At 39.8% G+C, this 27,819-nt stretch overlaps 1 protein-coding gene across 9 annotated transcripts in view; it reads left to right on the top strand.

Annotated features, from left to right (window-relative positions):
* Positions 1-27,819, top strand: part of syne1b (spectrin repeat containing, nuclear envelope 1b) — a 178,025-nt gene that overhangs the window by 91,130 nt on the left and 59,076 nt on the right. For 8 of the 9 annotated variants that reach the window (XM_051647295.1, XM_051647299.1, XM_051647293.1 and 5 more), the window contains 19 exons: positions 676-2,836; positions 4,102-4,439; positions 5,516-5,660; positions 5,961-6,179; positions 6,606-6,874; positions 12,146-12,311; positions 13,496-13,651; positions 13,887-14,039; positions 15,532-15,714; positions 15,881-16,018; positions 16,125-16,310; positions 16,441-16,563; positions 19,176-19,358; positions 19,810-19,953; positions 20,661-20,843; positions 21,087-21,227; positions 23,237-23,356; positions 23,446-23,607; positions 25,057-25,245. In XM_051647295.1, the coding sequence (XP_051503255.1) occupies positions 676-2,836; positions 4,102-4,439; positions 5,516-5,660; positions 5,961-6,179; positions 6,606-6,874; positions 12,146-12,311; positions 13,496-13,651; positions 13,887-14,039; positions 15,532-15,714; positions 15,881-16,018; positions 16,125-16,310; positions 16,441-16,563; positions 19,176-19,358; positions 19,810-19,953; positions 20,661-20,843; positions 21,087-21,227; positions 23,237-23,356; positions 23,446-23,607; positions 25,057-25,245 (5,359 nt within the window). The remainder of the gene's footprint in view (positions 1-675; positions 2,837-4,101; positions 4,440-5,515; positions 5,661-5,960; positions 6,180-6,605; positions 6,875-12,145; positions 12,312-13,495; positions 13,652-13,886; positions 14,040-15,531; positions 15,715-15,880; positions 16,019-16,124; positions 16,311-16,440; positions 16,564-19,175; positions 19,359-19,809; positions 19,954-20,660; positions 20,844-21,086; positions 21,228-23,236; positions 23,357-23,445; positions 23,608-25,056; positions 25,246-27,819) is intronic. The other variant, XM_051647294.1, reaches the window with a different exon arrangement.

Raw genomic sequence — 27,819 nt, 5'->3', positions numbered from 1 at the left:
TTAGCAATAAACTTAAAATGTATTGTTTCTATAATTATAATCAACAACTGTAAGTCAAAAGTTGTATATTTTTCTGTCATTTTTGATTGAGTCATATGCAATGCTTTATGGGATTGGGATTCACAAGTAGACTGTCTTGAACCTTTGTCTTTTTGTCCAATTTAAAATACTTTTTTTTTGTTTTTTGTTTTTGCTTCAAATCAAAGTTTGTAATGCTGTGATTCACCTCGGAGCTAGTTGGTTTGGTTTATGTCTTAGAACGATTTACAAAAACATTTATGAAAACTTATGGACAAAATGAATGAGAAAAACACTTCCTGAATCAAGATGGCTGAAAAAATAAGCGGGCACTGTTGTGCTGTATTGAGCTGCCTACCTAGACCACATTTTAAGGCATCATGGGAGGATCTGCTTCATGGGGATGTTACCGTTTTTGGAGAGTTACTTATAAGGTTCCATTTAGGTTAAGATGTTGCCTTAGAAGGTGGCTTTCTATCTAGGCAGTAAAGAACAAGGTAGCTCACTGGGTTTTGGAACAAAGCTATTGTCATTTTTGCATACTGAACTGTGATTGATCACCTGTCTTTATCACACATTGCATTGCAAGCATTGGTATTTTCTTTTAATAACTGTTAATGTAGTTCATTTCATATTATCTTGTTCATAATATTTTAGAACTGATGCTGAGAGCTCATCTGAACATTTGGAGGCTCTTCGAAACCTCTCCGTTGTTCTCAAAGAGAAGAAAAGCACTCTTGAGAACCTAAGAGACCAGAAGCAAAAGGTGATGTACCATCTAAATCTGGATGACAAAGAGCTGGTGAAAGAGCAGATCGGACACTTTGAGCAGCGATGGGCCCATCTGGAGAGCCTCATTGAGAGGAAGATCCAAGATTCCATTGTGACTCTTGAAGACATGGCCCAAGTCGAGGCCCGCTTGAGGGATGCTCGAGAATGGGCCGAGGAGCAGCAGCCTTCCCTGTCTAAAGCCATGAAGATGAGCCCTCCACCTGAGCTGGCACAGAGTTTTCTCTTCGACCATCTCATCATATGCAGTGAGATGGAAGCCAAGCAGCTTCTATTAACCCAAGCTATGAGTGATGCAGATAGAGTATTAGCACATTTAGGTCTAAATGAAAGGCAAAGACTGCAGCAATTGATCTCAGAAACTCAAGCAGAGGTAGAGTTACTAAGCCTCAAAGTGGCTCAACGCAGAAAACATCTAAGCAAAGCCTTCACTGAAAGGACCCAGTTCTTATTGGCTGTGAACCAAGCAATCACCTGGGTCCAACAGAATAAGAAGAAAGCACAGGCGGAGGAGTACATAGCCCTACTTCCTGATGACCTATCTAAGCAGTTAAGAACTTGCAGGAACATCCAGAGTAGCTTGAGGGCCTACCAGAGCGAGCTGACCTCCCTATGGTCCCAAGGAAGGGATCTAATGAAAGACGTCACTGAGGAAGAGAAATCAGAGATGCTAAATAAACTCCAAGAACTGCAGAATATCTTTGAGGTTGCCCTTCAGAAGTGTAGCCAAAGGCTTCAGGAACTGGAGAAAGTTCTGGTAACCAGGAAATACTTTAAAGCAGATCTAGAGAAGATATGCCAGTTGTTGAAGCAAGCAGATATTGTTACATTCCCGGAGATAAACCTCATGAATGGAGATGTGGAATTAAGATCACAGCTTACAAAGTACCAACAAATATTGGATCAAGCCATGGAATATGAGAATCTCCTGCTAACCGTGCAAAGAACAGGTCAAGAAATACTTCCCTCTCTGAATGAAGTGGACCACTGTTATTTGGACGAGAAATTGAGTGCTCTTCCTCAACAGTACAATAATATATTGGCACTAGCCAAAGAGAAACAGGAGAAAATACAGCAAGCCATTCTTGCCCGACGAGAGTACGCCTCCTTTATTGACGTGACTCACAAAGCACTGAAAGAACTTGAGGAGCAGTTCCATAACTTGGGGATGCAGTCTGTTGGCCTAAAGACAGAAGAAGTTGTCAGTCTACAAGCAGATTACAAAGTGCTCCTGGAGGAGTTGACCAGTCTCGGTCAAGCCGTCAGTGAGCTTAACCAGAAAAAAGAGGGTTTCCGAAGCACCGGTCAACCTTGGAGGCCCGAAGACATGACCCAACTGGTCAGCCTTTACAACGGCCTCAAGAGATTGATCGAACAAAAGGTGGAACATCTTGACGACACTCTGGAATCATTTGAAGACCATCAAGCCATGGCTATGCAGGTTGACTCGGAGCTGAAGGCCACCAAAGAGCAACTGGTCAAGGTAAATGCTGAGGCTCAGTCAGCTGAGGAGCGACTGAAGAACTATCATGCCCTGGCAGCTAGTCTTCAAGGTGCCAGCTCTCACCTTACCCGATTCATGGAGCAGATGGATAACCTGGCATCTCACATGGATCAAGCCGCCCATGAGGCCTCAAAACAGCGGGTGACCTCTTGGCAGGACGAGCTTCAGTCCCTACAGTCAGCTGTTGGGGAACTGATTGTTGAGTGCGAGAACAGGTTTGTGCAGAGTAAAGACTTTGAGAGCGAAGTCAGTCGGACCTTAACTTGGCTGCAGCAAATCAGAGATGAGCTTGGCTCTGCAGTGTTGGTTGACGTCAAGGTTGAGAAGGTCCAGGAGCAAATCAGGAAGCAACAGATCATGCAAGAGGAAGTCCAGTCGAGATTGAGGATAGTAGCAGCTCTGAGCACAAGAGAGAAACAGAAGTACACAAGTGCTAATGAACTTGTCCCTGCTCATGTGGACTCAAGTTTACAAGAGATGGCCGAGCTGGAGGCTGATGTTCTACGTGCCCTCAGCTCAAAACAGGCAAGTTAATTATATGTCTGAAATTCAAAATATACCACTATGAATGCTATCAATGGAACCAAAACTATTATGGGTTCGTGTGGTGCAGTTGTCAAAGTGTTAGGCTGGTAATCAGAAGGTTGTGGGTTGATCCATGGTCTGTCACCGTGGAAACCTAGAGTGCAACAGTCTGGTTCCGGAAGTAAAAATCCCATTAATTTTTTCCATTGGGGAATTGTTTTTTAACAATAACTTATAAACATTTAAAGACAGACCTACCGTGAGCTCTGAGGTTGTTAATCATTGGTATATGTATCTGCTTAAGCCATCGGTCTGCATTATTTCAACTTAATTTGATCCTAATGATCCTAAGTGGGAAAATTCAACAATTAGACAATCATGGCAAACAAACCGCAGCAAATAAACTTTCAGCAACCACCCACTCCCATAACACATTCTCAAACTACTTATCTTTTCATATATTCCTGAATATCTTGCAGTATATTTTATATTTACACTTTTCCACCCTTTTTTTATTAAATTACGTAATTCACAATGCTTCGTGTGATTGTAGTCCATTTCCTCATTAAAGACGTTTAGTAGACAGTCTTGCACCTTTGTCTTTTTGTACGATTTTCAAATTTTGTATTGCTTCAAATCAAAGTTTTTAATGCCGTGATTCACCTAAGAGCAGATTGGTTTGATTCATGGCTTAGAACTCTTTAGTGAAGGATTCTATGAAATCCCTATGGGAAAAATACTTGCGGAATCAAGATGACTAAAGTGGGCGGGGAAAGTGAATGCTTTACTCCGATTGGACTACCTTTAATTAGTATACTGAATGTTGCTTTGGAAGACACTTTGTGTACTAAACAAGTCTACTAACTAAAGCTATTCAATTGAATGAAACTTAAAAATATTTAAAACATTCTTGCTTGACATTTTCCTAACTTAATTCGGGTGCACATATTTTTGCCTGTTTTTGGGATATAAACACCTTCACAGTCGGTCTTACCAGCTTATCCAAGTGTTGCGTGCTTGACTGTTTAAGACTTGACATCAAAAGCAGAGAATAATTTGATGATTTCAGATCTCCTTTAAACACGTTTTTCTTGCATTGTCAGATTTTTGGAATAAGTAGATTTTCTCTAGTTTTCAGCATGTTGCTGTGCAGGTAAACATGCTCATTATTGCACAGTGTGCAATGGCTTTTCCCAAAGATCTCACTAAGATCATATCATTCAGTCTTAGCGTGCACCAGTATAACCATTTTTTTTCTATTTTAGATTACTCTAGAACAAGCACTCGCGTTGTGTCAGAAGTATCACTCCAGAATGCGAGCCGCATGTGAGTGGCTGGAGGACGCTGTGGGATTCTTGCAGCAGGCCAGTCTTGGCGTGGATGTGGAAAACTATGAGGAATGCCTGAGGCAACAAGAAGATATCATGGCAACTGAGCAGGAGTTCCTAGGTGTTCTTGAGGAGCTGGAATCTTTACCTCCTCAATTGGAGAACCTGGTCAACCCTACAGCCAAAGAACAGCTTCGACTCAGTGTAGAGTCTGCTCAGCAGAGGGGAGTGGAAATCAGAGACCAGCTACAGTGTCACCAAGATACCTTACACAGGTACAGTTCAGTACAGTGTGCAGTTTTCCAGAACATCTGAATTCTTTGATATTCCAGGGTTTGTCTTTGTTAAAAAATAAAAAAAGCAGCATGGTTGGTCGCCAGCATATGTTGTGTTCTGGATTCTCGTCTCTATCATGGGACTCTGGTGTGCCGATGTACCACTAGGCTCAGCGCCGACCCACATCTCGGAATAGCATTCTGAGATGCTATTCTTCTCACCACAATTGTACAGAGCGGTTATCTGAGTTACCGTAGACTTTGTCAGTTCGAACCAGTCTGGCCATTCTCTGTTGACCTCTCTTATGAACAAGGCATTTCCATAAACAGAACTGCCGCTCACTGGATGTTTTTTGTTTTTGGCACCATTCCCACTAAATTCTAGAGACTGTTGTGTGTGAAAATCCCAGGAGATCAGCAGTTACAGAAAAATTCAAACCAGCCCATCTGGCACCAGAAATCATCCATGTGATTATCTAATCAGCCAATTGTGTGGCAGCAGTGCAGTGCATAAAATCATGCAGATATGGGTCAGGAGCTTCAGTTAATGTTCACATCAACCATCAGAAATGGGGGGGATAATGTGATCTCAGTGATTTGGAGTGTGGCATGATTTGGTGCCAGATGGGCTGGTTTGAGTATTTCTGTAACTGCTGATCTCCTGGAATTTTCATACACAACAGTCTCTAGAATTTCCTCGACTGGTGCCAAAAACAAAAAACATCCAGTGAGTGGCAGTTCTGCGGATGGACACGCCTTGTTGATGACAGAGGTCAACAGAGAATGGCCAGACTGGTTCGAACTGACAAAGTCTACGGTAACTCAGATAACCGCTCTGTACAATTGGGGTGAGAAGAATATCATCTCAGAATGCTATTCTGAGATGCAGTTTGGCGCTGTTTTGGTGGCATGAGGGGGACCTACACAATATTAGGCAGGTGGTTTTAATGTCGTGGCTAATCGATGATTGTATATCGGCCTGAAATAGCATAAAAATATATTTTGTTCTTTTTAGCCGTGTTTTATTTTGTTCTAGGCCTGAATTATAATTACTATTATAATGTGCCTTTTTTTAGCTGTGTTGCCCAATGGAATGCTTATCAGGAGGCCAGACAGACAGTCATTGAGCTGATGAATGAGGTGGAGAAGAAACTAACAGAGTTCTCCACAGCCAAGGCTGCAACGAGCCAAGAAGCAGAGGAGAAACTCAAGAGTCATAAGGTGAGCTAAGCATGCAGAATTCAATTGCTAAGTCAATTGCTTAAAGAGATAGTTCACCCAAAAATGAAATTGTCATCACCCTCATGATGTTTTCAAAACATGCATGACTTTCTTTCTTCTTTGAAACACAAAAGATTATGTTAGGCACATTGACAGCCTCAATCACCATTCACTTTCATAGAATGAAGAAGAAAATGCAATAAAAGTGAATGGTGACTAATGCTGCCATTCTGCCTACATTTTTTAGTTTTCTATGGAAGAAAGATGATAAAGCATTTCAAAACTGTCTTTGGCCTGCAGTCGTTGGTCTCCATGGTGAACAGTTTCCAGGAAAAGCTGACTGGTTTGGAGGAACAAGCATCCCAGTTAGAGCTGATTGGAAGTGACGCTAGTAAAGCCACCATCAGTCGCTCCATGACCACAGTGTGGCAACGCTGGACCAGATTACGCAGTGTAGCACGAGGCCAGGAGAGGGTGCTGGAGGATACAGCTCATGAATGGAGGACATTCAGGGAAAAGGTGCAGTTTTACACTTAATTCCCTGTGATGTCCAAAACCAAACATCCCTGGACTCTTCATTTTGATTTTGCATGCTTTGAGCAGCCTAAGGTGCTTTGCTGGTCTTCCAGCCTGGCCAAGCTGGTTAGGCTGGTTTATTTAGATGGTTTTAGAAGGATTTGGGGCATCTGTCAGCTGATTAGAAGACCAGCTGTCTAACTTAAGGAAATATTATTGCATATAACAGATTTCAGATGTTGAATCTTAGAGCTGTCTAATGTTTTGTCAGTGCTCAACATTAATAATTTGACAGTAGAAACAGTAAATGTAAAAAACGCTTCTCTCCCTTCGTAGGGACTCAATGCGGTGAATATATTCATAACAAGCATAATTTTTCAATTAAGACAACTGTTTCATGTGTTAATCTGTTGGGACTGTGTTATTCAGATGATGAAGGTGAGAGCCATAACAGAAGAACTAAAGGGCTGTGTCACTGATTGCAACATTGAGAAAGCATCTAAAGCCACACTACAGTCACATCTGGACCAGTATGAGCTGGTCTCTCAGGATTTGGAGAGGGAGCTGTCTTCTCTAACTCTCTTACGTCAGTACGCTCTCAGCCTGCTACATGATGTGGAGGTATCGGTGCCAACAGCTGATCATGACCAGTTGCCCAGTGTGAAGGAAATCAAAGCTTTTCAAGATCAGCTTGAGAGGTGAGTAAGGTTTCTCCCAGCCAGTCTAGTGTGATGGCTGAAATTATAAATGTATGTTTCTTTTAAACTGCTTTTGCATTTAAGCTCCAGTCTAGAATTGGAATCAGTCATGAAAACATATCAAAACTGTTAAAGGGATAGTTCACCCAAAAAAGAAAATTCCCTCATTGTTTACTCACCCTCATGCCATCCCAGATGTGTAAGACTTTCTTTCTTTTGTAGAACACAATTAAGATTTTTAGTAGAATATTTCAGCTCTGTAGGTCATACAATGCAAGTGAGTGATGGCCAGGACTTTGAATCTTCAAAAAGCACATAAAGCCAGCATAAAAGTAATCCATAAGACTCCAGTGGTAAAATCCATGTCTTCAGAAGTGATATGATAGTTGTGGGTCAGAAACAGATAAATATTTATGTCCTTTTTTACTATAAATTTCCACCTTCACTTATATAATTGAAGTCAGAAGTTTACATACACCTTAGCCAAATACATTTAAACTCAGTTTTTCACAATTCCTGACATTTAATCATAGAAAACATTGCCTGTCTTAGGTCAGTTAGGATCACTACTTTATTTGAAGAATGTGAAATGTCAGAATAATAGTAGAGAGAATGATTATTTCAGCTTTTATTTCTTTCATCACATTCCCAGTTTGTCAGAAGTTTATGTACACTTTGTTAGTATTTGGTAGCATTGCCTTTAAATTGTTTAACTTGGGTGAAACATTTTGGGTAGCTTTCCACTAGCTTCTCACAATAAGTTGCTGGAATTTTTGCCCATTCCTCCAGACAGAACTGGTGTAACTGAGTCAGATTTGTAGGCCTCTTTGCTCACACACGCTTTTTCAGTTCTGCCCACAAATTTTCTATGGGATTGAGGTCAGGGCTTTGTGTTGGTCACTCCAATACCTTGACTTTGTTGTCCTTAAGCCATTTTGCCACAACTTTGGAGGTATGCTTGGGGTCATTGTCCATTTGGAAGACCCATTTGTGACCAAGCTTTAACTTCCTGGCTGATGTCATGATGTTGCTTCAATATATCCTCATAATTTCATGATGCCATCGATTTTGTGATGTGCACCAGTCCCTCCTGCAGCAAAGCACCGCCACAACATGATTCCCCACTTCACGGTTGGGATGGTGTTCTTCGGCTTGCAAGCCTCCGCCTCCACATACCCCCACCGCCCGACTCAGGCCGGGGAACCCCCCCCACACACACACAGCCATCTGCACCCCCGGCCTGTGGACCACCTCTAATTTATAGGGCTGAAGTGCCAGATACCAGTGAGTGATCTGCGTGTTAGTGTCCTTCATGTGGTGGAGCCATTAGAGCGGAGCATGGTCCGAACAGAGGATGAAGGCCCTCCCAAGCAGGTAGTATCAGAGAGTGAGGACAACCCATTTGATGGCCAGACACTCCTTTTCTATCGGGGCACTCCTCCCCCTCCACTACCTGGGACAACACAGCCCCCAACCCCCTGTCCGATGCATCTGTCTGTAAAACAAAAGGGAGAGAGAAGTCAGGGGAATGCAACTGGACCGGGTCTGGCGCTCCCTTTTTAGTGAGATCAGTCAGTGGGCTAGTGACATCCAAATAATTAGGCACAAACCTCCGATAATAGCCAGCCAACCCCAGGAACTGTCTCACCCCCTTTTTGGACTTGGGTCTCGGACAAGCCGCAATGGCTGCTGTCTTATCAGTTTGGGGACGCACTTGTCCATGACCCAAGTGGAAGCCCAGATACCGTACTTCCACCCGCCCAATTGTACACTTCTTCGGATTTGCCGTGAGCCCCGCCTGCCTCAGCAACCTCAGGACAGCCCTCAGATGCTGGAGTGCCGCTGCCAATTGTTGCTATAGATGATGATATCATCAAGATAGGCAACAGCATATGCAGCGTGTGGGTGAAGGACTTTGTCCACGAGTTGCTGAAACGTCGCCGGGGCCCCAAACAAACCGAACGGAAGAGTAACAAATTGGTGTAAGCAGAACGGAGTGGAAAAGGCAGTATCCCTTGACTCCCAGGACATGGGAGTCAAGGGAATCTGCCAATATCCCTTTGTTAAATCCAAAGTCGAATAAAAACGAGCCGCACCTAACTGATCGAGCAGTTCGTCAATGCGAGGCATTTGGTACGCATCAAATTTAGACGCCGCATTCACTTTTCTATAATCCACACAAAACTGGACCGACCCATCACTCTTAGGGAATAAGACTACCAGACTGGTCCAGTCACTATGGGATTCTTCTATTTTCCCCATATAAAGCATAGCCCTCAACTCCTCCCGTACTACCTTTTTGTGTTCGGGTAAATGGTAGGGACAACTGCGTACCACTACCCCTGGGGATGTTTCGATATGGTACTGATGAGATTCATACACCCAAGAAGAGGCAAGACACATCTGAGAATTCTCCTTGCAACCTGGCAGCCTCCGCGATTTTGGACAGTGAGAGGTGGACTTCACGGGCGACTGGGGTGACTTGATTGGTAATTTTTAAATTTAACTCCGGACCGAGCTCCTCTCTCTCCGGAACCACCATCGCCACAGTCACGGAGACCGCCTCTCTCCATAGTTTTATGAGGCTGAGGTGGTAAATGTGACATGCTCCGCCTCTATCCATACACTTAACCACATAATCGACTTCCCAGACTCGCCATGTGACCTCAAAGGGCCCTTGCCACTTTGCGAGTAATTTAGAGCTTGATGTGGGTAGTAATACAAGGACTTTTATCTCCCTGTGTAAATTCCTGTAGCCGAGCTCCCCTGTTATACAGCCAGGACTGACGTTCTTGAGCCTGCAGCAAATTCTCCTATGATAGCTGCCCCAATGTTTGGAGTTTTTCTCAAGTCAAGAACGTATTGAATTTCTTTTTTGCTGTTTGAAGGTCCCTCCTACCAATTTTCCCTCAACACATCTAAGACACCGTGAGGCTTACACCGATACAATAATTCAAATGGGGAGAACCCCGTGGAGGCTTGTGGGACCTCTCGAATGGCGAATAACGGGTTCAAGCCACTTATCCCAGTTCTGAGCATCTTCCTGCACAAACTTACAAATCATGTTTTTCAGGGTTTAAACCATTCGACCAAGCCGTCCCTTTGCGGGTGGTACACGCTTGTCAGAATCTATTTAATACCCAATAGTTCGTACAGCTCGCGTAGTGTACATGACATAAAAATAGTGCCTTGATTAGTGAGGATTTCTTTTGGAATCCCCACTCGGGAGATGATTCTGAAGAGTGCCTCCCCAACTCTATGTGCTGAAATGTTGCGTAGAGGCACTGCTTCTGGATATCGCATTGCGTAGTCCACCAGAACCAACACAAAGCAATGTCCGCATGCTGTCTGCTCTAATGGCCCGACGAGGTCCATACCAATTCTTTCGAAGGGGACCTCGATCAAAGGAAGTGGGCACAAAGGCGCTCTTGGGGTGGCCGGCAGATTCACCAGCTGACATTTACGGCATCCCGCACACCACCTGCGAACATCTCCGTGAATGCCTGGCCAATAGAAACAGGCCATTAGACGGTTTAGTGTTTTTTCTCGCCCTAAGTGACCTGCCATCAGATTATGATGAGCTGTCTGGAATAGCATTTCCCGATGACTCTTCGGTATCAACAACTGGGTTGCATCTTGTTTTGTCTGAGCATCCTGCGTCACTTGATACAACCAATCATTTATAATAGAAAAGTACGGATATGCGAGTGCAATATCTGGATGGAGGCGTTAACCATCAGTCACTTTCACTTGATCAAAGGCGTGCCTAAGGGTCTCATCTCGCATCTGCTCCAGAGGGAAATCAGCAGTAGGGAATCCTCTTAGGGCTGGGGAAGCCTCCCTTCCCCCTCCCTTGCGTCATCGTGATGCGGAGCTGATGCAGATGGCCCCGGCTCCGACTCCCCAGCCAGCGAATTGCAAACCACACACCGAGACACTTTGGTACAGGACCCATCCGCACAATCCCCCCAGTAACGACTGAAATGCCAGCCAATTTGTACCCAAAAATCAGTGGATGGGTGAGATGAGGACTAACTCTATATTTTTGCCCCTGAAATTGAATAGCAGTGGGCACTAAGGGATATTCTTGAACGTCCCCATGCACACACCACACCTTCACCCTACGTGCTGTACCCAAAGCCTCCCGTTGAACCAAGCACTGGTGAATCGAGGTCTGATTATAACCTGAATCCACAAAGGCTTGGTATGTACCTCCTTGAATACTCACAGGTTTCTGGTACGTACCTGCTCAGTTGGGGGTGGTATGTGGCACGTCGGGGACCTGGACTGACGTCCCCACATTCATCGCCGAACATTGGTCCTGGAAGTGGCCCGGCTCCCCGCAATGCCAGCGTACCAGACCAGACTTTCCCCCCACACCTGCGGCCACAGATTCTCCAACCTGGCAGGAAAGGGAAGGAGACCCAGAAGGTGGAGTAGAGATGTCCAGAACCCCCCTGGCCTGCGGGAGCAGGGACAGGAACAGGGCGAGGTAGGGGAGGGGAAGAGACAGCAGGAGAGAGAGAGAGAGAGTGAGAGAGAGAGAAAATGCTTGGCTGTCTGGTGGATGCCAGCAAGGGTTTTGATGTCTGCCAATGGTGAGGATCCATGTTGAGGTGTCTCACTCAGTTTCCGGGTTTCAGCACTAGTGTAGCAAGATCTTGAAGTTCAGGGAAAGCGGGAGACGGCGATTCCAATACAGGACTGTCTTTTTGTTCAATAGAAAACTCGTTCGTTTCAAAGCACAATGGTACAGTTTACACGCACACAACTCAAGGTGCTTCTACATAAATGGCAGTGGCCAACACACATGTAGATTCTCAGCTGGGCTCTGTCTCTCGACTGCCGCTGTCTCCTCCCCTTAAAAGCCCTCAAGACTTAAGCACAGGTGGAATTCATTCACCACTCATCTCCCCTGCTTCGCTCTCCACAGCACGGCGCTCGGCCACGCCTCCGCCTCCACACTGATTTTTATGTGTTTTTTTGAGATTTAAAGTTCTGGCCACCATTCAGTTGCACTGCATGGACCTACATAGCTGAGATTCTTTTAAAATCTTAATTTGTGTTCTGCAGAAGAAAGAAAGTCATACGCATCTGAGATGGTATGAGGTTGAGTAAACGATGAGAGAATTTTCATTTTTGGGTGAACTGTCCCTTTAAGTACTTTTGAAACCTGCCATAGAAGATGAATACTGTTTGAATTAGGAAAAGTAAGCCCTGATATTTTGGTATTGGCTGAATGTTGACCAGTTTACTCCTTGTTTCTCATAGTCTATTGCAGAAAGCCAAGACAGGAAAGAGTCGAGTTCAGCAGGAACTATCAGACAGAGAGAGTGTGGAGAGAGGACTCAGTCTGGTCAGGAGCTGGATCCAGGACTCTAGAGAGCTTTTGCTGAATCCCACGTCTGATCTGGATATTCTGACACAAGAACTGGAGGTGTCTCATCCATTTCCTCTTACCGTTTTTCACTAAGTTGCACAAAGGCTTTGTTTGGGGTGGAATACTAGCGTGCTGCTTACTACATACTCTGCAGCATTTAATGTATACTGCTTACAATTTTTAAACAGTAGTGAAATAGTGAAACAGTGCAACTGTAAATGTTTCTGCCTTTGGTTCATGATAGTAGTATGGAGTAGTATGTCATTCCAAACATACCTATTGTCTTAAAGGAATATTCCAGGTTCAATCCAAGTTAAGCTCAATTGACAACATTTATGGCGTGATATTGATTACTACAAAAATTCATTTTGACTTACCCCTCCTTTTCTTTAAAAAAGCAAAAATCTGGGTTCCAGTGAGGCACTTCAATGGAAGTGAATGAGGGCCAATTTTTGAACGTTACAATACTCACTTTTTCAAAAGTATAACCATAAGACATAAACAATATGCATTTAAACATGATTTTAGTGTGATTAAAATTGCGCACTAACCTTTTCTGTGTAAATGTATTGCCAATTTTACAACTTCATTGCCATGACGATGTCAGCAAACCCTAAAAGCTTAAAATGACTGTAAAAATGACAATTTAAACAACTTTACAGCTCAAATAATGCATGAGTTTTAACAGAAGAATTAATGTAATTTCTTTTAGAAAATGTTAAGCTTTGCATTTCTGCCTTTTTTAAACCCTCCAAAAATTGGCCCCCATTCACTTCTATTGTAAGTGCTTCACTGTAACCTTTATTTTTGCTTTTTTTTAAAGGAAAGGAGGGACAAGTTTAAATGAATTTTTTTAGATATCTATGTCCAGTGCTGGGTTGATTACTTTTGAATCTGGTACTGATTAAAAATTACATGTCTAAAATTGATGAGCCTAAAAACTTTATGGATCAAAATATGAGAATTCATAAGATTTTTTTGTGTCTGTTTTACTCGCTATTTGTCTGTTTGAGTGAAATAAAAAAGGCACTTAAAATATTCTTACTCCGGCATATTTGTTTTTTTACAAATGCCATCTATGTGTTGTAACAGATCAGACCAATTATATTTGGTAATCGTCACCAAAACGTTCTTGACTTTTGTAACCAGATTACATAATTCAGATTACATGTAATCTGTTACTACCCAGCACTATCTATGTCTATTGTCTACTAGTTCTTATTTTTATTTCCTGTGTACAGGTGATGCATGGAGAGCTGATTGCTCACCGCCAGAATGTAGACAAGCTTGCAGAACAGCAGCAGAGTAAATACTTAGACCTGTATACCATTCTACCATCAGAGATCTCCATGCAACTGGCTGAAGTGTCCCTGGCCCTGGGATCCATTGAGGATCAGGTGCATAATTTGCCTTAGTCATCATTTTTTTGGTTTTTTTATATGAATTTGAGTTTTTTGCAAGTTATGGTAGTGTGCAGGATTTTTTTCTTTGTCTTGATCATATAAATGAGGTTAAAAGTTAATTTCCTTCTTGCTATAATCTATAGCCAATGCAGGCAAATGTTTTGACCAATGTATTCATTTTAACTAATACTTCAACTAAGGCAAGAAAATAACAAATTCATACCATTAGGTTCAAGCCAAGGAGAGAGACATCCAGAAGACCAGAGTAATCAAAGAAGAGTTCAATTCCAGAATCCATGACGTATCTGAAAAAATAAAGGCCATCTCTACCACTCTGAAGGAAAAGGCCACTGATATCGATCAAGCAAAAGATGAGGCCAGAGTATGTGTTGCATACTACTATATTTATGTTTGTCATGATAACTTTGATTTGCTTGATTATACATTTTTATATTTTATATGAATTTTCTACAAACAAATTTGATATGGACTGTCTGGAATGGAGTGCAGCAGTCTGGTTCCAGAAGTAAAAATCCCGTTAATTTTTCATACACAAATTGATTTTCAACTATAACTTATAAACCTTTAAAGGGATAGTTCACCCAAAATGAAAATTCTCTCAACATTTACTCACCCTCATGCCATCCCAGATGTGTTTGACTTTCTTCTGCTAAACACAAAGATTTTTAGAAGAATATTTCAGCTCTGTTGGTCCTCACAATGCAAGTGAATGGTGATCAGAACTTTGTAGCTCCAAAAATCACATAAAGGAAACAGAAAGACTCCAGTGGTTAAATCCATATCTTCAGAAGTGATTTAATGGGTGTGGGTGAGAAACAGATCAAAATGTAAGCCCTTTTTTTAACTCTAAATCTCCACTTTCACTTTTACTTTTAAATTTGACTATTTAGTTTCAATTTCACATCTGAAAGTGAAAGTGAAAGTGGAGATTTAGAGTAAAAAAGGACTTAAATATTGTTCTTTTTCTCACCCACACCTATTATATTGCTTCTGAAGACATGTATTTAATCACTGGAGTCATGTGGATTACGTTTATGTTTGCTTCATGTGAGTTTTGGAGCTACAAAGGTCTAATCACCATTCACTTGCATTGTATGGACCTGCAGAGCTGAGATGATCTTCTACAAAGCTTCATTTGTGTTCTGAAGATGAAAGAAAGTCATACACATCTGGTGCATGATGAGAGAATTTAAATTTTTGGGTGAACTATCTAGTCCAACCTACTGTGAGCTCAGAGGTTTTTCATAGATGGTATATGCCTTTTGTTGAAGCCATCAGTCCACGTTATTTCAACATCATTGTTTTAAAATCGTGTTTAATAGCCACCAATCAGAAAATCGCGGCCAACAAAGCCTGCCAAGCAGGTCCAGCAGTGACCGCCGATTTTCATGACACACTGTGAATGACACAATTGATTCACTCTTCCTGCACCATCAAAGCACATACATATTTGTATATATTGGAATATTTTTCTGTTAACTTGTACTGGTAATATATTGTTTCTATACTTGTAATCAACAACCTAAAAACAATAGTTTTATGTTTTCCATGATTTTATTTGATTGAGTAATTCGCAATGCTAGACGGTAAATACACAGTCTTTCACCTTTGTGTTTTTGTCCAATTTTTAAATACAGTAGCTTTTTCTTTAAATCAAAGTTTTTTTGATGTTGTGATTCACTTCGGAGCTGGTTGGGTTGGTTCATGGCTTAGAACTCTTTTATTAAGGATTTTAAGAAAAACCAATGGGAAAATGAATGGGGAAAAATTACTTCCAGAACTCAGGCGGCTGAAAAAGTGGGTGGGCACTGTTGCGATCTATGACAAAGTACTATGATTCCACTGTCTTGTAGCGTCTTTGTGATGAACTTGACATTTGCGGAAGAACTCTAGCTGAACTTGACACTGCAGTCCAAGACTTTGGTCGCCGTAACCCTCTAATAGCCAGACAGCTGGGTGATGCCATCGCTAAATTACGAGAAATCCATCATCACACTCTTCGGCAGGCGGAGTATAAGACCATATGTCTGAAAAAGGTAAAAGAACATGTTTTATTTGTGAACTACATTCAAGACCGACACTCAATGGTTTATAAACTCTGGGTCGGCAAACTTGGTTTTGATGTGGAAACTGCTGAATGTGAAAACATAGGAACATAGCTAAGTTACTGTATGTGATGTGCCTGTGTTGTCTTCCCTCAAGGCTGATGCCCATCTAGATGAATACAATGAGATGTTTGAATTCATAGTAAAGTGGACAGAGAGAGCCGGGAGTCTAGTGAAGGCCAACATCATCTGGAACTCTTCGTCTCACCTACAAGAGCAGATCAGAATGTATCAGGTGAACTACATCATGCAAAAATATATTTTTGTTTAAAATAGTGACCTTGAGGTCCTTAAAGTGAAAAACATTCTAGTGTTACTACTGTGCAATTTTGTCCCTGCAGTCTGTTTTGCATGAATCACGTGAGATTCATGGTGACCTGGAGTCCATGCAGGAGAAGATGGAGATCCTAGCTGAGACGCTGCAGGTGGAGGCCATGGGTCAGCAGGTGTCAGAACTGAGCCGTCACACTGAAGAACTGGAGCAGAGCATAAGATCACGACTGCAGGGCCTACAGGATGCAGCAAAGGTCAGGACGCTTTAGAACTCTAACAGAGTTTGATATTTTATTAATTTAATTGGACAGTTTGTAATTTGTCACTTATACTGTAGAATTTTCACTAGCTCATCCTGACTGCCTTTTGTGTTTCGCTCTGTAGGATATGGAGAGGTTTGAGGGTGAAGTGAAGACCCTGCATGTTTCTTTGGAACAGGTCCAAGCCACTCTCACGTCTCCAGAAGTGGCCCGTCTGAGTCTAAAAGAACAACTGACTCAAAGACAGGTAATGCAGTATACCTTTGGTGGTTCCTCATCTGTTTCCATTCCATTTTTTATTGATAGACATAAAAGAGAGACAGAAAATCAAAGGTGGAGAGAGAAGGGACCAGAGTGGGAACATGTCTCAGGGCGAGCTCAAACCCGGAACCCTGATATCACATGACAGCTCATTTTTGTTGGTCACTTGGTTTCTGTTTTTATTGTGTCATACTGGGTAGCTCCACCTACAGTAAAATCTCATTGGTCCAAATTCCTGATACATATAGTTGTATATTATGCATAATATTATGCGTTCTGATTGGCTATGATGTTGTCTCTTCTGTGAGGACAAAAAATTACTTGATGCTGAAAACTTGTGTGTTGTACATGGATGGGCCATTGTGTTAGTGGCTAAAAATCTTGATAGGTATCAAAACTGGTTTAAATCCCACAAGAGGTGATCCATAAACAATCACCATTGTGCCCTTGAGCAAGACACTAAACCCCAAGTTAAAGGTACATTCTGTATTTTTTTTAATGTCGTCATGGACTTACACTGACACCTAGTGGTGTGGAAGCAGCAGTGATCAAATGCAATTTTTTATTTTTTATTTTATCCCCTTTTCTCCCCAATTTGGAATGCCCAATTCCCATTACTTACTAGGTCCTCGTGGTGGCGCGGTTACTCACCTCAATCCGGGTGGCAGAGGACAAGTCTCAGTTGCCTCCGCTTCTGAGACACTCAATCCGCGTATCTTATCACGTGGCTCGTTGTGCATGACACCGTGGAGACTCACAGCATGTGAATGCTCATGCTATTCTCCACAATCCATGCACAATTTACCACGTGCCCCATTGAGAGTGAGAACCACTAATCGCGACCATGAGGAGGTTACCGCATGTGACTCTACCCACCCTAGCAACCAGGCCAATTTGGTTGCTTAGGAGACCTGGCTGGAGTCACTCAGCACGCCCTGGATTCAAACTCTTGACTCCAGGGGTGGTAGTCAGCGTCAATGCTTGCTGAGCTACCCAGGCCCCCCAAACGCAATAGTATTTAGTTACTTACGCCATTGTAGAAATGTACTACTCACTTTTAGCAATGATTAAATTAATCAGAGAGTGAAAGTGTCCAGTAACAGGGCGGTTACTGAGATTAAGCACCCATGAGGGGACCCTCTGCATGTAGAATATAACAGCTTTTATAAGGTTACTGATATGACTGGAGTCTTCATCTTATGTGAGTGCTCATGGTTTTATACATATGTTTCCAAATTACAATTAATTTCTTTAGAAGTAAAACTTCTTAACCCTTGTGTTTGTTTTGTGCTAACACATTTTGTGTTCATGGTCAAAAATGACCGACCCACTAAGTTTGTTTATAAATCTCTCATATTGCATATATTATCACAAGATATTGCATTAGATATTTTTATCAACTTCTTTTTTTGTAATTATGACAGATTTAGAATTTAATTTTTTTTTTTACATATTTACAAAAAAACAAAAAACAAATTATTGATTGAAGGATTCACTGAACTGAGCTTGTACCGGGCCAGTGGGTGGCACTCCCTTTGGAAAAAATTAATAAAATAATAATTATATAATAAATGAATAACCACTTGCTTAATCTTAACAAAACAGAAGTCATTTTAAAGCTTAGAATCTGGACTTTACATTGCATATATCTATATCCTACCAATTCTTAAATAACGCTTTTTAATTAGCTGACAAATAAGAACCATTTCATTCTCATTATTTGCAAATTTGTTATCACAACAGTTGTATTTGTTGGTAAAAACATATATATCATTGGAAAGTTCTCAATTATTAGAATTCAATGAGCATCACTCAGAGACCAAACTTCAGTGAGTACTAGTATATGTAATTCCCACTGACACACAAATATAATAAACAGGAGAGTCTTTTTGTCATGTTTTTTCTTATTACTTCCTGAAACATACATATAACATAGATAATGAGATATCATAACTTAAAGCAAACTATCCTGATTCAAACGAGCCTAAACACAACATAATATGATTAGTAGATCTATAAATATTCCTCAAAGAGTGTACATGGAAAGACGATGCACAAAAGGGTGCTCAACACACATTGTGTGTGTGTGTGTGTGTGTGTGTGTGAGTGTGAGTGTGTTGTGTGTGTGCACATGTCCGAGGACTTTGTGTGTGCAAACACACATCCACATATGTGCTCATCTAAAGGATTGGGATGCTCCTGAACTCTTAATATTTCTGTATTTTGCAGTCAAATCCATTTATTTCCAATGGCTGGTCATTTTTGACCAGGAACACAACAAGTGTAACAAAGTGAAATAAAACCAAAAAAAAAATAAAAGAAAATGGTCCAATTTTTGTGTGTGTTTTTAGATACAATATGTGAACAAAGTCAAGGAATTTTATTCCAGTTAGATTAAGTGAAAAAAAAAAAAATTTTAAGAAAAAAAAGTTGTCCGGATCAAAATGAACGGAACAAAACATAAGGGTTAAATAAGGAAAGAATTACTGAGTGCACCTTTAAACCAAAGTGATTGTTCCTGTATTGCAAGTCACTTTGGCTTAGTTTTGGTTTAGTCACTTGGTTTTGGATTCAATGGACACCTTTGCTCTTTTTCAGCGTTTGTTGACTGACATGGAGAGCTTCAAGCAGCAGGTAGAGGCGGTGCAGGAGTGTCAGAGTGCTCTGAGAGTTCCTGAGGAGGTGGTCACCAGTCTGTCCATCTGTCGCACTGCTCTGAGTCTGCAGCAGGAGGCCAGCCAACTGCAGCACACCGCCATACAGCAGTGCAACATCCTGCAGGTACATCCTGCAGTCCGCTAGCAGACTGATCTCGATCCCTTCACCAAATACGTGTTAGAATTTTCCTGGATCAAGAGTTCCATCTATTTATTAGGCTTTAACAGATTCTGTGCTTGTTTATACAATATGGAGATTTATGCAAAGGTGTGTTTTTAGAGAAAATGTTGATCAACAATTTTGCGTATGTTCTTTGTGTATGTGTGGGTCAGCGTTTGCTATTTTTGTTGGAGCCAAATGTCCCCAGATTGATTGTAAAACCTGCAAAAAGGCATTTTTAAGGGGTAGGTTTAGCTGTAGGGTTAGGTTTAGGGCGTATTCATTATAATTTGCTTGATTAAAGTACAATAGAAGTCAAGTAGGAGTTCCCACCATGATATAAAAATAAACGTGTGTGTGTGTGTGTGTGTGTGTGTGTGTGTGTGTGTGTGTGTGTGCGTGTTACCCTTTTTAGGAGGCGGTAGTACAGTATGAACAGTATGAACAGGAAGTGAGGAATCTGCAGTCCATGATTGAAGATGCTCATCGGGTCATTCAGGATCAGCCTGTGAACACCAGCAACATCCAAGAGTTGCAGGCTCAGATTCACCATCATGAGGTGACATGAAGATTCAGCTAGATGCCACATTTCACTTTACAATTTTTTTATTTTTATTTTTTTTTATCTACATTTCCACATGTTTGTGGTTAAACAATTGGACTCATTACCAAAGTCCTTCCAGTATATCGGTAATATGATTTCTTATCTTTCCTGGGTCTTACAATAACTGCAGCAGGACATAGTGACACATTTCAAATCATTATTTTTTTATTTTTATATTTTTATCCCCTTTTCTCACAATTTTCATTACTTAGTAGGTCTTTGTGGTGGCGCGGTTACTCACCTCAATCCAGGTGGTGGAGGACAAGTCTCAGTTGCCTCTGCTTCTGAGACCGTCAATCCGTGCATCTTATCATGTGGCTAGTTGTGCATGACACCTCAGTGACTCCCAGCATGTGGAGCCTCATGCATGTTTATTAACTTGTATTAAACCCGGAATTTTCTCACATTCTCTTTTTAATATTGAATATAATAAATACATATTTTAATATATTAAATATTATTTTTTTTAAATATGAAATAAAATGTTTTTCTTTTAATTTGAGCAATTTTGTGCACAGCTTATTTGCTGAAATTAAATTGCATAAAATATGTGTAAATAGACATTAAATTAGCTGTATGTTAGTCATGTTGGTCATCATACTGTGTATGTATGTATATATGTAATTTTTTTTGACCAATGTTAGTTTTATTTATCTTAACAGGAGTTGGCCCAGAAGATCAAGGGATATCAGGAGCAGATTGTATCACTGAACTCCAAGTGTAAGATGTTGACAGTGAAAGTCAAACATGCCACCACACTCCTGACTGTGACTGATTTAACCGAGAGCCTGGAGGAACTGGATGGTGATGCTTCTAAAAGAAAACAGACTCAGTCTCAAGCCCCGGTACGTTAGGCTGGAATTAATTTGAATGTGAGCTATCTAACTGTGGGAGAGACTGCTGTGTTAAATATCTTAAAATGCCATTGTTTTTCTATTCTAAATAACTCATTCATTTAAAACTGACCCTCTACTTCTTCATGTGATAATCAGGGCCACACAGAAGTGGTGCCGATAGAAAACTCCACAGATTTCTGGCTTGACTGACTAATTAACTATTATTTTCTGCTTCTCTTGTGATGGTGTCAGATGTTGTCTGGTCGCTGTCTCTCTCTCCTGTCTCCTGTGACAGAGGAGTCTGGTGAGGATGGCACCAGCAGTGAAATCTGTTCTCCTGCTTTCTGTCGATCTCCTTCTCCTATCACTAACACTGAAGCAACCTTTAGCAAGGTATAACCAGTCATGTTCAAGCATTAGTGCTTGTCATTGTATCTGTCCAACCTAACAATGACCACGTTAACATGTACTGAAGAAAACGTTTTATTCCAGGGTTTTTTCAGAACGTGCCGTTCTGAAACATCATGTAAACGAGAATGCCGTTTCCCTTACGCCACTTAAGAGATTAAGAGAAAACAGTTGGGTTTCTCCCGAAGAATGTGGCTTATTTGTCCATGTAAACGCATAAGCAGCGTTCGTACAGGTTTTTGAGAAGTGCGCATGTGCATGAACAGACTGGAAAACGAACGTAATAGGACAGAGTCCAACAAGTTAACACAGCAGAAAGCATTCAAAATTTCAAAAATTACAGTGGGAAAAGAACATACACTAAACTATACCCTTTTAAACACACCAATGTTAAATATCGACTGTCCCTCACGTTTGTGTTTATACGCTCGTACATTAAGGGAATCCTGGAGTTTGACGTAAGTGGAAACACCCGCTAATGCAGCGCAATTCCAAATTGGAAACAATCACAGCAACAACTCTGGAATATCTGGAAATAAAGCGAAGCAACAAAGAATAAAATAGTGAAGTCTTACTCAGATCTCATGCTTGTTATTACCATGGTGGGGAAATTACATTGCTGTGGAGAAACCGCTTACTGACCGAGCCTCATGTATACGGGAGTAAAGAGAATGCCGCTTATACAGTGCATGTTAACAGGAACGCCACTTTCTTACAATAAGCCGCTTTTTGTGTCCTTGTTAACACAATTTTATCCCTTTTCTTCCTTCTTTAAGATCATGAACCTCAACCTTAATTTATCTTACCCTTAAATAACCAGTTCTTAATCACAGAATGTTGTCAAAATGGAATATGTGCTGTTTACTACATATTACACAATGTATACTGTGGATTACATACTATTCAAAAAATAAGATGTGAAACTCTAAACAGCAATGAACATTTCGAACAGTAGTTTGAACATTGTTGTCACATGACTTCTCTAGATTGCATGCTTATATCAGAAAAATACCATCATTTTGCATTTTTATGCCATTTTTTTTATTTACTTTGTCAAGTCCAATGAAATAATGACATTTAAAGGTATAGTTCACCCAAAAATGACATTCTCTCATCATTTACTCACTCTCATGCCATCTCAGATGTGTATGACATTCTTTCTTCAGCAGAACAGAAACAAAGTTTTTTTTAGAAAAATATCTCTGCTCTGTTGGTCCATACAATGCAAGTGAATGGTGATCACGCCTTTTGTAGTTCCAGAAATCACATAAAGGAAGTAATCCATAAGACTCCAGTGGTTAAATCCATGTCTTCAGAAGCAATATAATAGGTATGGGTGAGAAACAGAACAATATTTAAGTCCTGTTACTCTAAATCTCCACTTTAACTTTCACTTTTGGATGTGAAAGTGAAACTAAACAGGCACCACATGTGACTTTCAGATGTAAAAGTGAAAGTGAAATGGGAGATTTATAGTAAAAAAAACAAAAAAAAACAGAAGACTTTCATTTTGATCTGTTTCTCACCCACACCCATTAGATTGCTTCTTAAAAAATGCATTTAACCACTGGAGTCTGATGGATTACATCTGTTTCCTTTGTGATTTTTGGAGCTACAAAGGTCTGATCACCATTCACTTGCATTGTACAGAGCTGAGATATTCTTCTAAAAATCTTTGTGTTCTGCTGAAGACAGAAAGTCAAACATCTGGGATGACATGAGGGTGATTAATTGATGATAGATTTTTTTATTTTTGGGTGAAGTAACCCTTTAATCACAAATGAAATATTATGATCACAGTTGATTTCTCTTTCAGTTCATTTGTTCTTCACAAAACTTTAACCTGATTCAAAGCTTTTTGGACTCATGTTACAGTGGTGCAATGATTTAACGCAAATTAAAGTGCCGTTAAATTTAATGATATGTGTCATTACATTTATTTAGTGTTATTGTCACTGGTTTATCATCAGTTTGTTAAATTCTCTTAAATGCAGATGTCCATGGGACGGGCCACTCTCACCAAAGCGCCCATCCAGGAGCTGTACAATCCCACACTGGAGTCTGTGGCCAGTTTAGATGGTCTTCAGCGCTCGTGGGAGACCCTGAAAAATGTGGTAAGTGTAACTTTCTTTGTTCAACACTCAAATGCCACCAGTATTTTAATAGCTGTTCTTTGAATTTATATTGTCCATGTGTTTTACAGATAAGTGAAAAGCAAAAGACTCTTTATGAGGCCCTGGAGAAACAACAGTGTTATCAGGGCTCTCTACAGTCCATCTCTGCTAAAATGGAGTCCATCGAGACCAGACTAAATGAGCCCCCAATGCTTGATCTGAGTCCTGATAGACAAATGGTCCTTCATCAGGTGAGTCAACTGCCTTGACACATATTTTCCAGATTATTATGTGTGTTATATATTAACTTGCTTCATCATAACAGTTTCAGCTGTTTATGTAGACGTATTCAAATGAACATTGAACAAATGTTACTGTGCAATCATGAACTGAATAAAATATGAACAAAAATAATGCGTTTATAACTGTTATAAGCAAGAATGCATGTTCATGTAAACAATTCACTGCAAATCAATTTTTTTTAATCAGTATTTTTTGTCTATTGTTTTTCCAGTAAAAGTATAAACAAGAAATGTTTACTTGAAGAGAAAAACACCTAAGATATTAAAGGGATAGTTCACCCAAAAATGCCATCCCAGATGTGGATGACTTTCTCCTGCAGAACACAAATGAAGATTTTTGGAAGAATATCTCGGCTCTGTTGGTCCATACAATGCAAGTGAATGGTGACCGGAACTCAGAAGGTCCAAAAATGGACAAAGGCAGCATAAAAGTAATCCATAAGGCTCCAGTGGTTAAATACATGTCTTCTGAAGCAATATAATAGGTGTGGGTGAGAAACAGATTAATGTCCAATATCCAGATCAAAGTCCTTTTTAACTATAAATCTCTACCTTTGACCAGCCTCAACCAGTAGGTGGCTGAATGTGAAAGTGAAAGGGTAGATTTACAGTAAAAAATGACTTAAATATTGATCTGTTTCTCACCCACACCTATTATTTTGCTTCTGAAAAAATGCATTTAACCACTGGAGTCTTATGGATTACTTTTATGCTGCCTTTATGTCCCTTTTGGACCTTCAAAGTTCTTGTCACCATTCACTTGCATTGTGAGGACCAACAGAGCTGACATATTCTTTTTAAAAATCTTTGTGTTTTGCAGAAGAAAGAAAGTCATACACATCTGGGATGACATGAGGGTGAGAAAATGATGACTATTTTCATTTAGGGGTGAACTATCCCTTTAAGACTTGTTGTCAGAGAATAGATCTTAAATAATGTAATAACTGAATTTTTATTATGCCTCTGGCAAGTTTTTTTTTTTTTTCTGTTTTTCAGCACAAATCTAATATGACACAAATGCGCAAGAGCTAAGTTGCATGGCAACCATAAATAGCATTATGAATTATATTCTAATTGGCTAATGAACTGTATTACTAGGCAACAAAAAAAAAGTGTATTGTGATTATTATTAATAGATTTAAATATTTATTGAACATTGGTGTCTCTTATCAGATTACTTTAGCTTTATGATTAAAATAGTTACCTTTGGTAAAATCACTGTAAATCATGGCCTCTAATGACTTCTTGCTTTAATTGATTAAATACTGATATATTCTACTGTTTGCTTAGCCACAAGAAGCCTTTAATTACAATGATTTTACTGTCAAGGCTTGTTGGTTTAATCCTACATTGCATACAACACAGTCACATTTATATAAAACTCTCGTACTCTTCCAGAATCAGATGGAAGAAATTGTGATGCTGCAGGATAATATCAATGAGCTCCAGTCCAGCTTCACAGAAGAGCTGATCTCTGACGCTGTGGACTCCACAGATCATCTAGCCATGCAGTCCACACTCACTGTGCTGGCGGAGAGGATGGCCACCATCCACATGAAAGCTTCTGGAAAACGACAGCTTCTGGAGGTACACTTGCACTACTAGGATAATAATACTCCATTTACAGTGCATCTTTAATTATATATAAAAAAAAAAAATTTCCGTGCTGAAAACAAAACAGCCTAAAGGTGCGGTTACATTTACACGGTGAAATTCTGCAGGCGAAGAAGGTGGATGTTAAGCTCATGTGAATCCAGCAAAAACTACTTGTCAAGCAGCATCTTTTTTTATGCTGCACTTTAGTTTAAGAAACTCGCCGCTAAAAGGATTTGCTCGTACATTTTGAACATTCATTGTAGTTTACTGCCAAACCAAGCAACTTTGTATTGGTCAACATTTGAATTTGCAAGTCAAAGTTCACCAAACTTGAACCCCACGCAAAATTTGTGTAGGGAAAAATATTCTCCACCAGAAGTCCATCAAGTGAAATTCCTAATTGCACGGATTCCCATTGAGATGACTCAGGAATCTTGCAGTGCATAGGTAAATGTGGACCGAGCCTTTAGGCGGTTTGCTGGTCTTAGCTGATTTAAGCTGGCCTCCAAGCCTGACCAACTGACAAGTGCCAAAAACCCCTTGAAAACCATCAAAACAGACCACAGGGTATTCAGGGATTGTCACTTTTTAATATTTAAGGCCATAAAAAGTCTTGTATATCTTAAATAAAATGCAAGAAATCATAAATATTGTTTGCGTTGGTCTTAAATTTTGGGGGGAGAATGGAGGAGAAAAACATGTTTATTGTGATTGTTATTATTAATAGATTTAAATATTTATTGGACATTGGTGTCTTATCATATCACTGTAGCTTAATGATTAAAATAGTAACCTTTGGTAAAATCACTGTAAATCATGGCCTCTAATGACTATTTCTAGTGTCATGTAAGTTCTCATTATCAAATTATATTGCATTCATTTGGTTGATCTATGTATGTTGCATGCTAAACGATTAATTTCCTTTTATTGGAAAAATAATAGAAATAACAAATACAATTTCCAAAATAACAATGAGAATGATCCTTCTGTGCCCTGAGCTTTGTATCTTTGGCATATTCCCCAAAAAATTTGATACTGAAGAATTTTTTTGGTAACACTTCCAATGAAGCCCATATTTATAATGCATTGTAAAAGAATTATACATGCATTATACTGCATTCATAATGTCTCATAATGCACCTTATAATGAGTTTGAACTTCTCATAAATAATTATAACTACAGTTATAATACATTATAAGACTTCCCCTATTCATAGTTATGCTTAAGAGTATAATGCATTACAACACAAGCAACATCCAATTTTAACGCAGCAGAAGCTAATAAAGTTAATCGTATAAGTGCTGTCATGCAGAAGCAGCATAGTGTAAACAGTCAAAAGGCTTTATGACGTGATCATATTATAAGTGATCTTTAAGTAAAGTTACAAAAGCAATATCTTCTTATAAACAGCCATAACATAAACTTGTAACATACAATACATTAGAAGTCAAACTTATACAATGGAAGTTATTTCTCCCAATAAGATCCACAAATATTAAATTTAATTGAACAGAGTCCAGTTTAGAATCAGTTAGATTTTTTTAATTTTATTATTATTATTGGGTGTTTTTACACCCAAGAAGATTTTCTACATGTGTGATCATGTGTGATATATTTTAACCATGTAGCCTTACAAGTGTTTTTCGTAATATCTCAAAATTTACATTGAATGGGTGTCATTTTGTATTTTGTGCATGCGTAATGTATACCATTTCCAGCATAAGTTGAAATGTCTTAAAAACCACTTAAAAATATCTTATGGATGCTTATAAGACATTGCTTTTGTCACATTACTTAAAGCATACCTATTATATATTACAAATATATATATATATATATATATATATATATATATATATATATATATATATATATATATGTTATATTATATAATATGTTAATGCATTATACTCTAAGGCAGGGGTCGGCAACCTTTTTGACATGAAGTGCCATTTTTTATTTCACTGGTCAGTGGCTGTCATTATTATCAGCATAATAGTATGAGTGAAAAAATCTTGCAAAACCCAATGATTATGATGTAATTATGATACTGCATGTGAATTTTCACAGAGCATTTTGTGAGTGCTTTAATGAAAGAAAACCTGAACATGATGTCACAAATTTGCTTATTTGATTACTGATCACGAAATTGTGTGGAATCTTAAATATTTAAATATTTAAAAATGTGTGAATATATATATACAGTACTGTGCAAAAGTTTTAGGCACTTGTGAAAAATGTTGCATAGTGAGGATGTCTTCAAAAATAATGCCATAAATAGTTTTCATTTATCAATTAATATCATACAAAGTCCAGTAAACATAAAAAAGCTAAATCAATATTCGGTGTGACCACCTTTGCCTTTAAAACAGCCCCAATTCTCCTAGATACACCTGGACACAGTTTTTCTTGGTTGTTGGCAGATAGGATGTTTCAAGCTTCATGGAGAATTCTCCACAGTTCTTCTAACTATTTAGGCTGTCTCAATTGCTTCTGTCTCTTAATGTAATCTCAGACTGACACGATGTTCAGTGGGGGGCTCTGTGGGGACCATGACATCTGTT

This window comes from Myxocyprinus asiaticus, chromosome 20 (genome assembly GCF_019703515.2).
Source record: "Myxocyprinus asiaticus isolate MX2 ecotype Aquarium Trade chromosome 20, UBuf_Myxa_2, whole genome shotgun sequence".
NCBI lineage: Eukaryota > Metazoa > Chordata > Actinopteri > Cypriniformes > Catostomidae > Myxocyprinus > Myxocyprinus asiaticus.
This window is presented reverse-complemented; position numbering and strand designations above follow the sequence as displayed.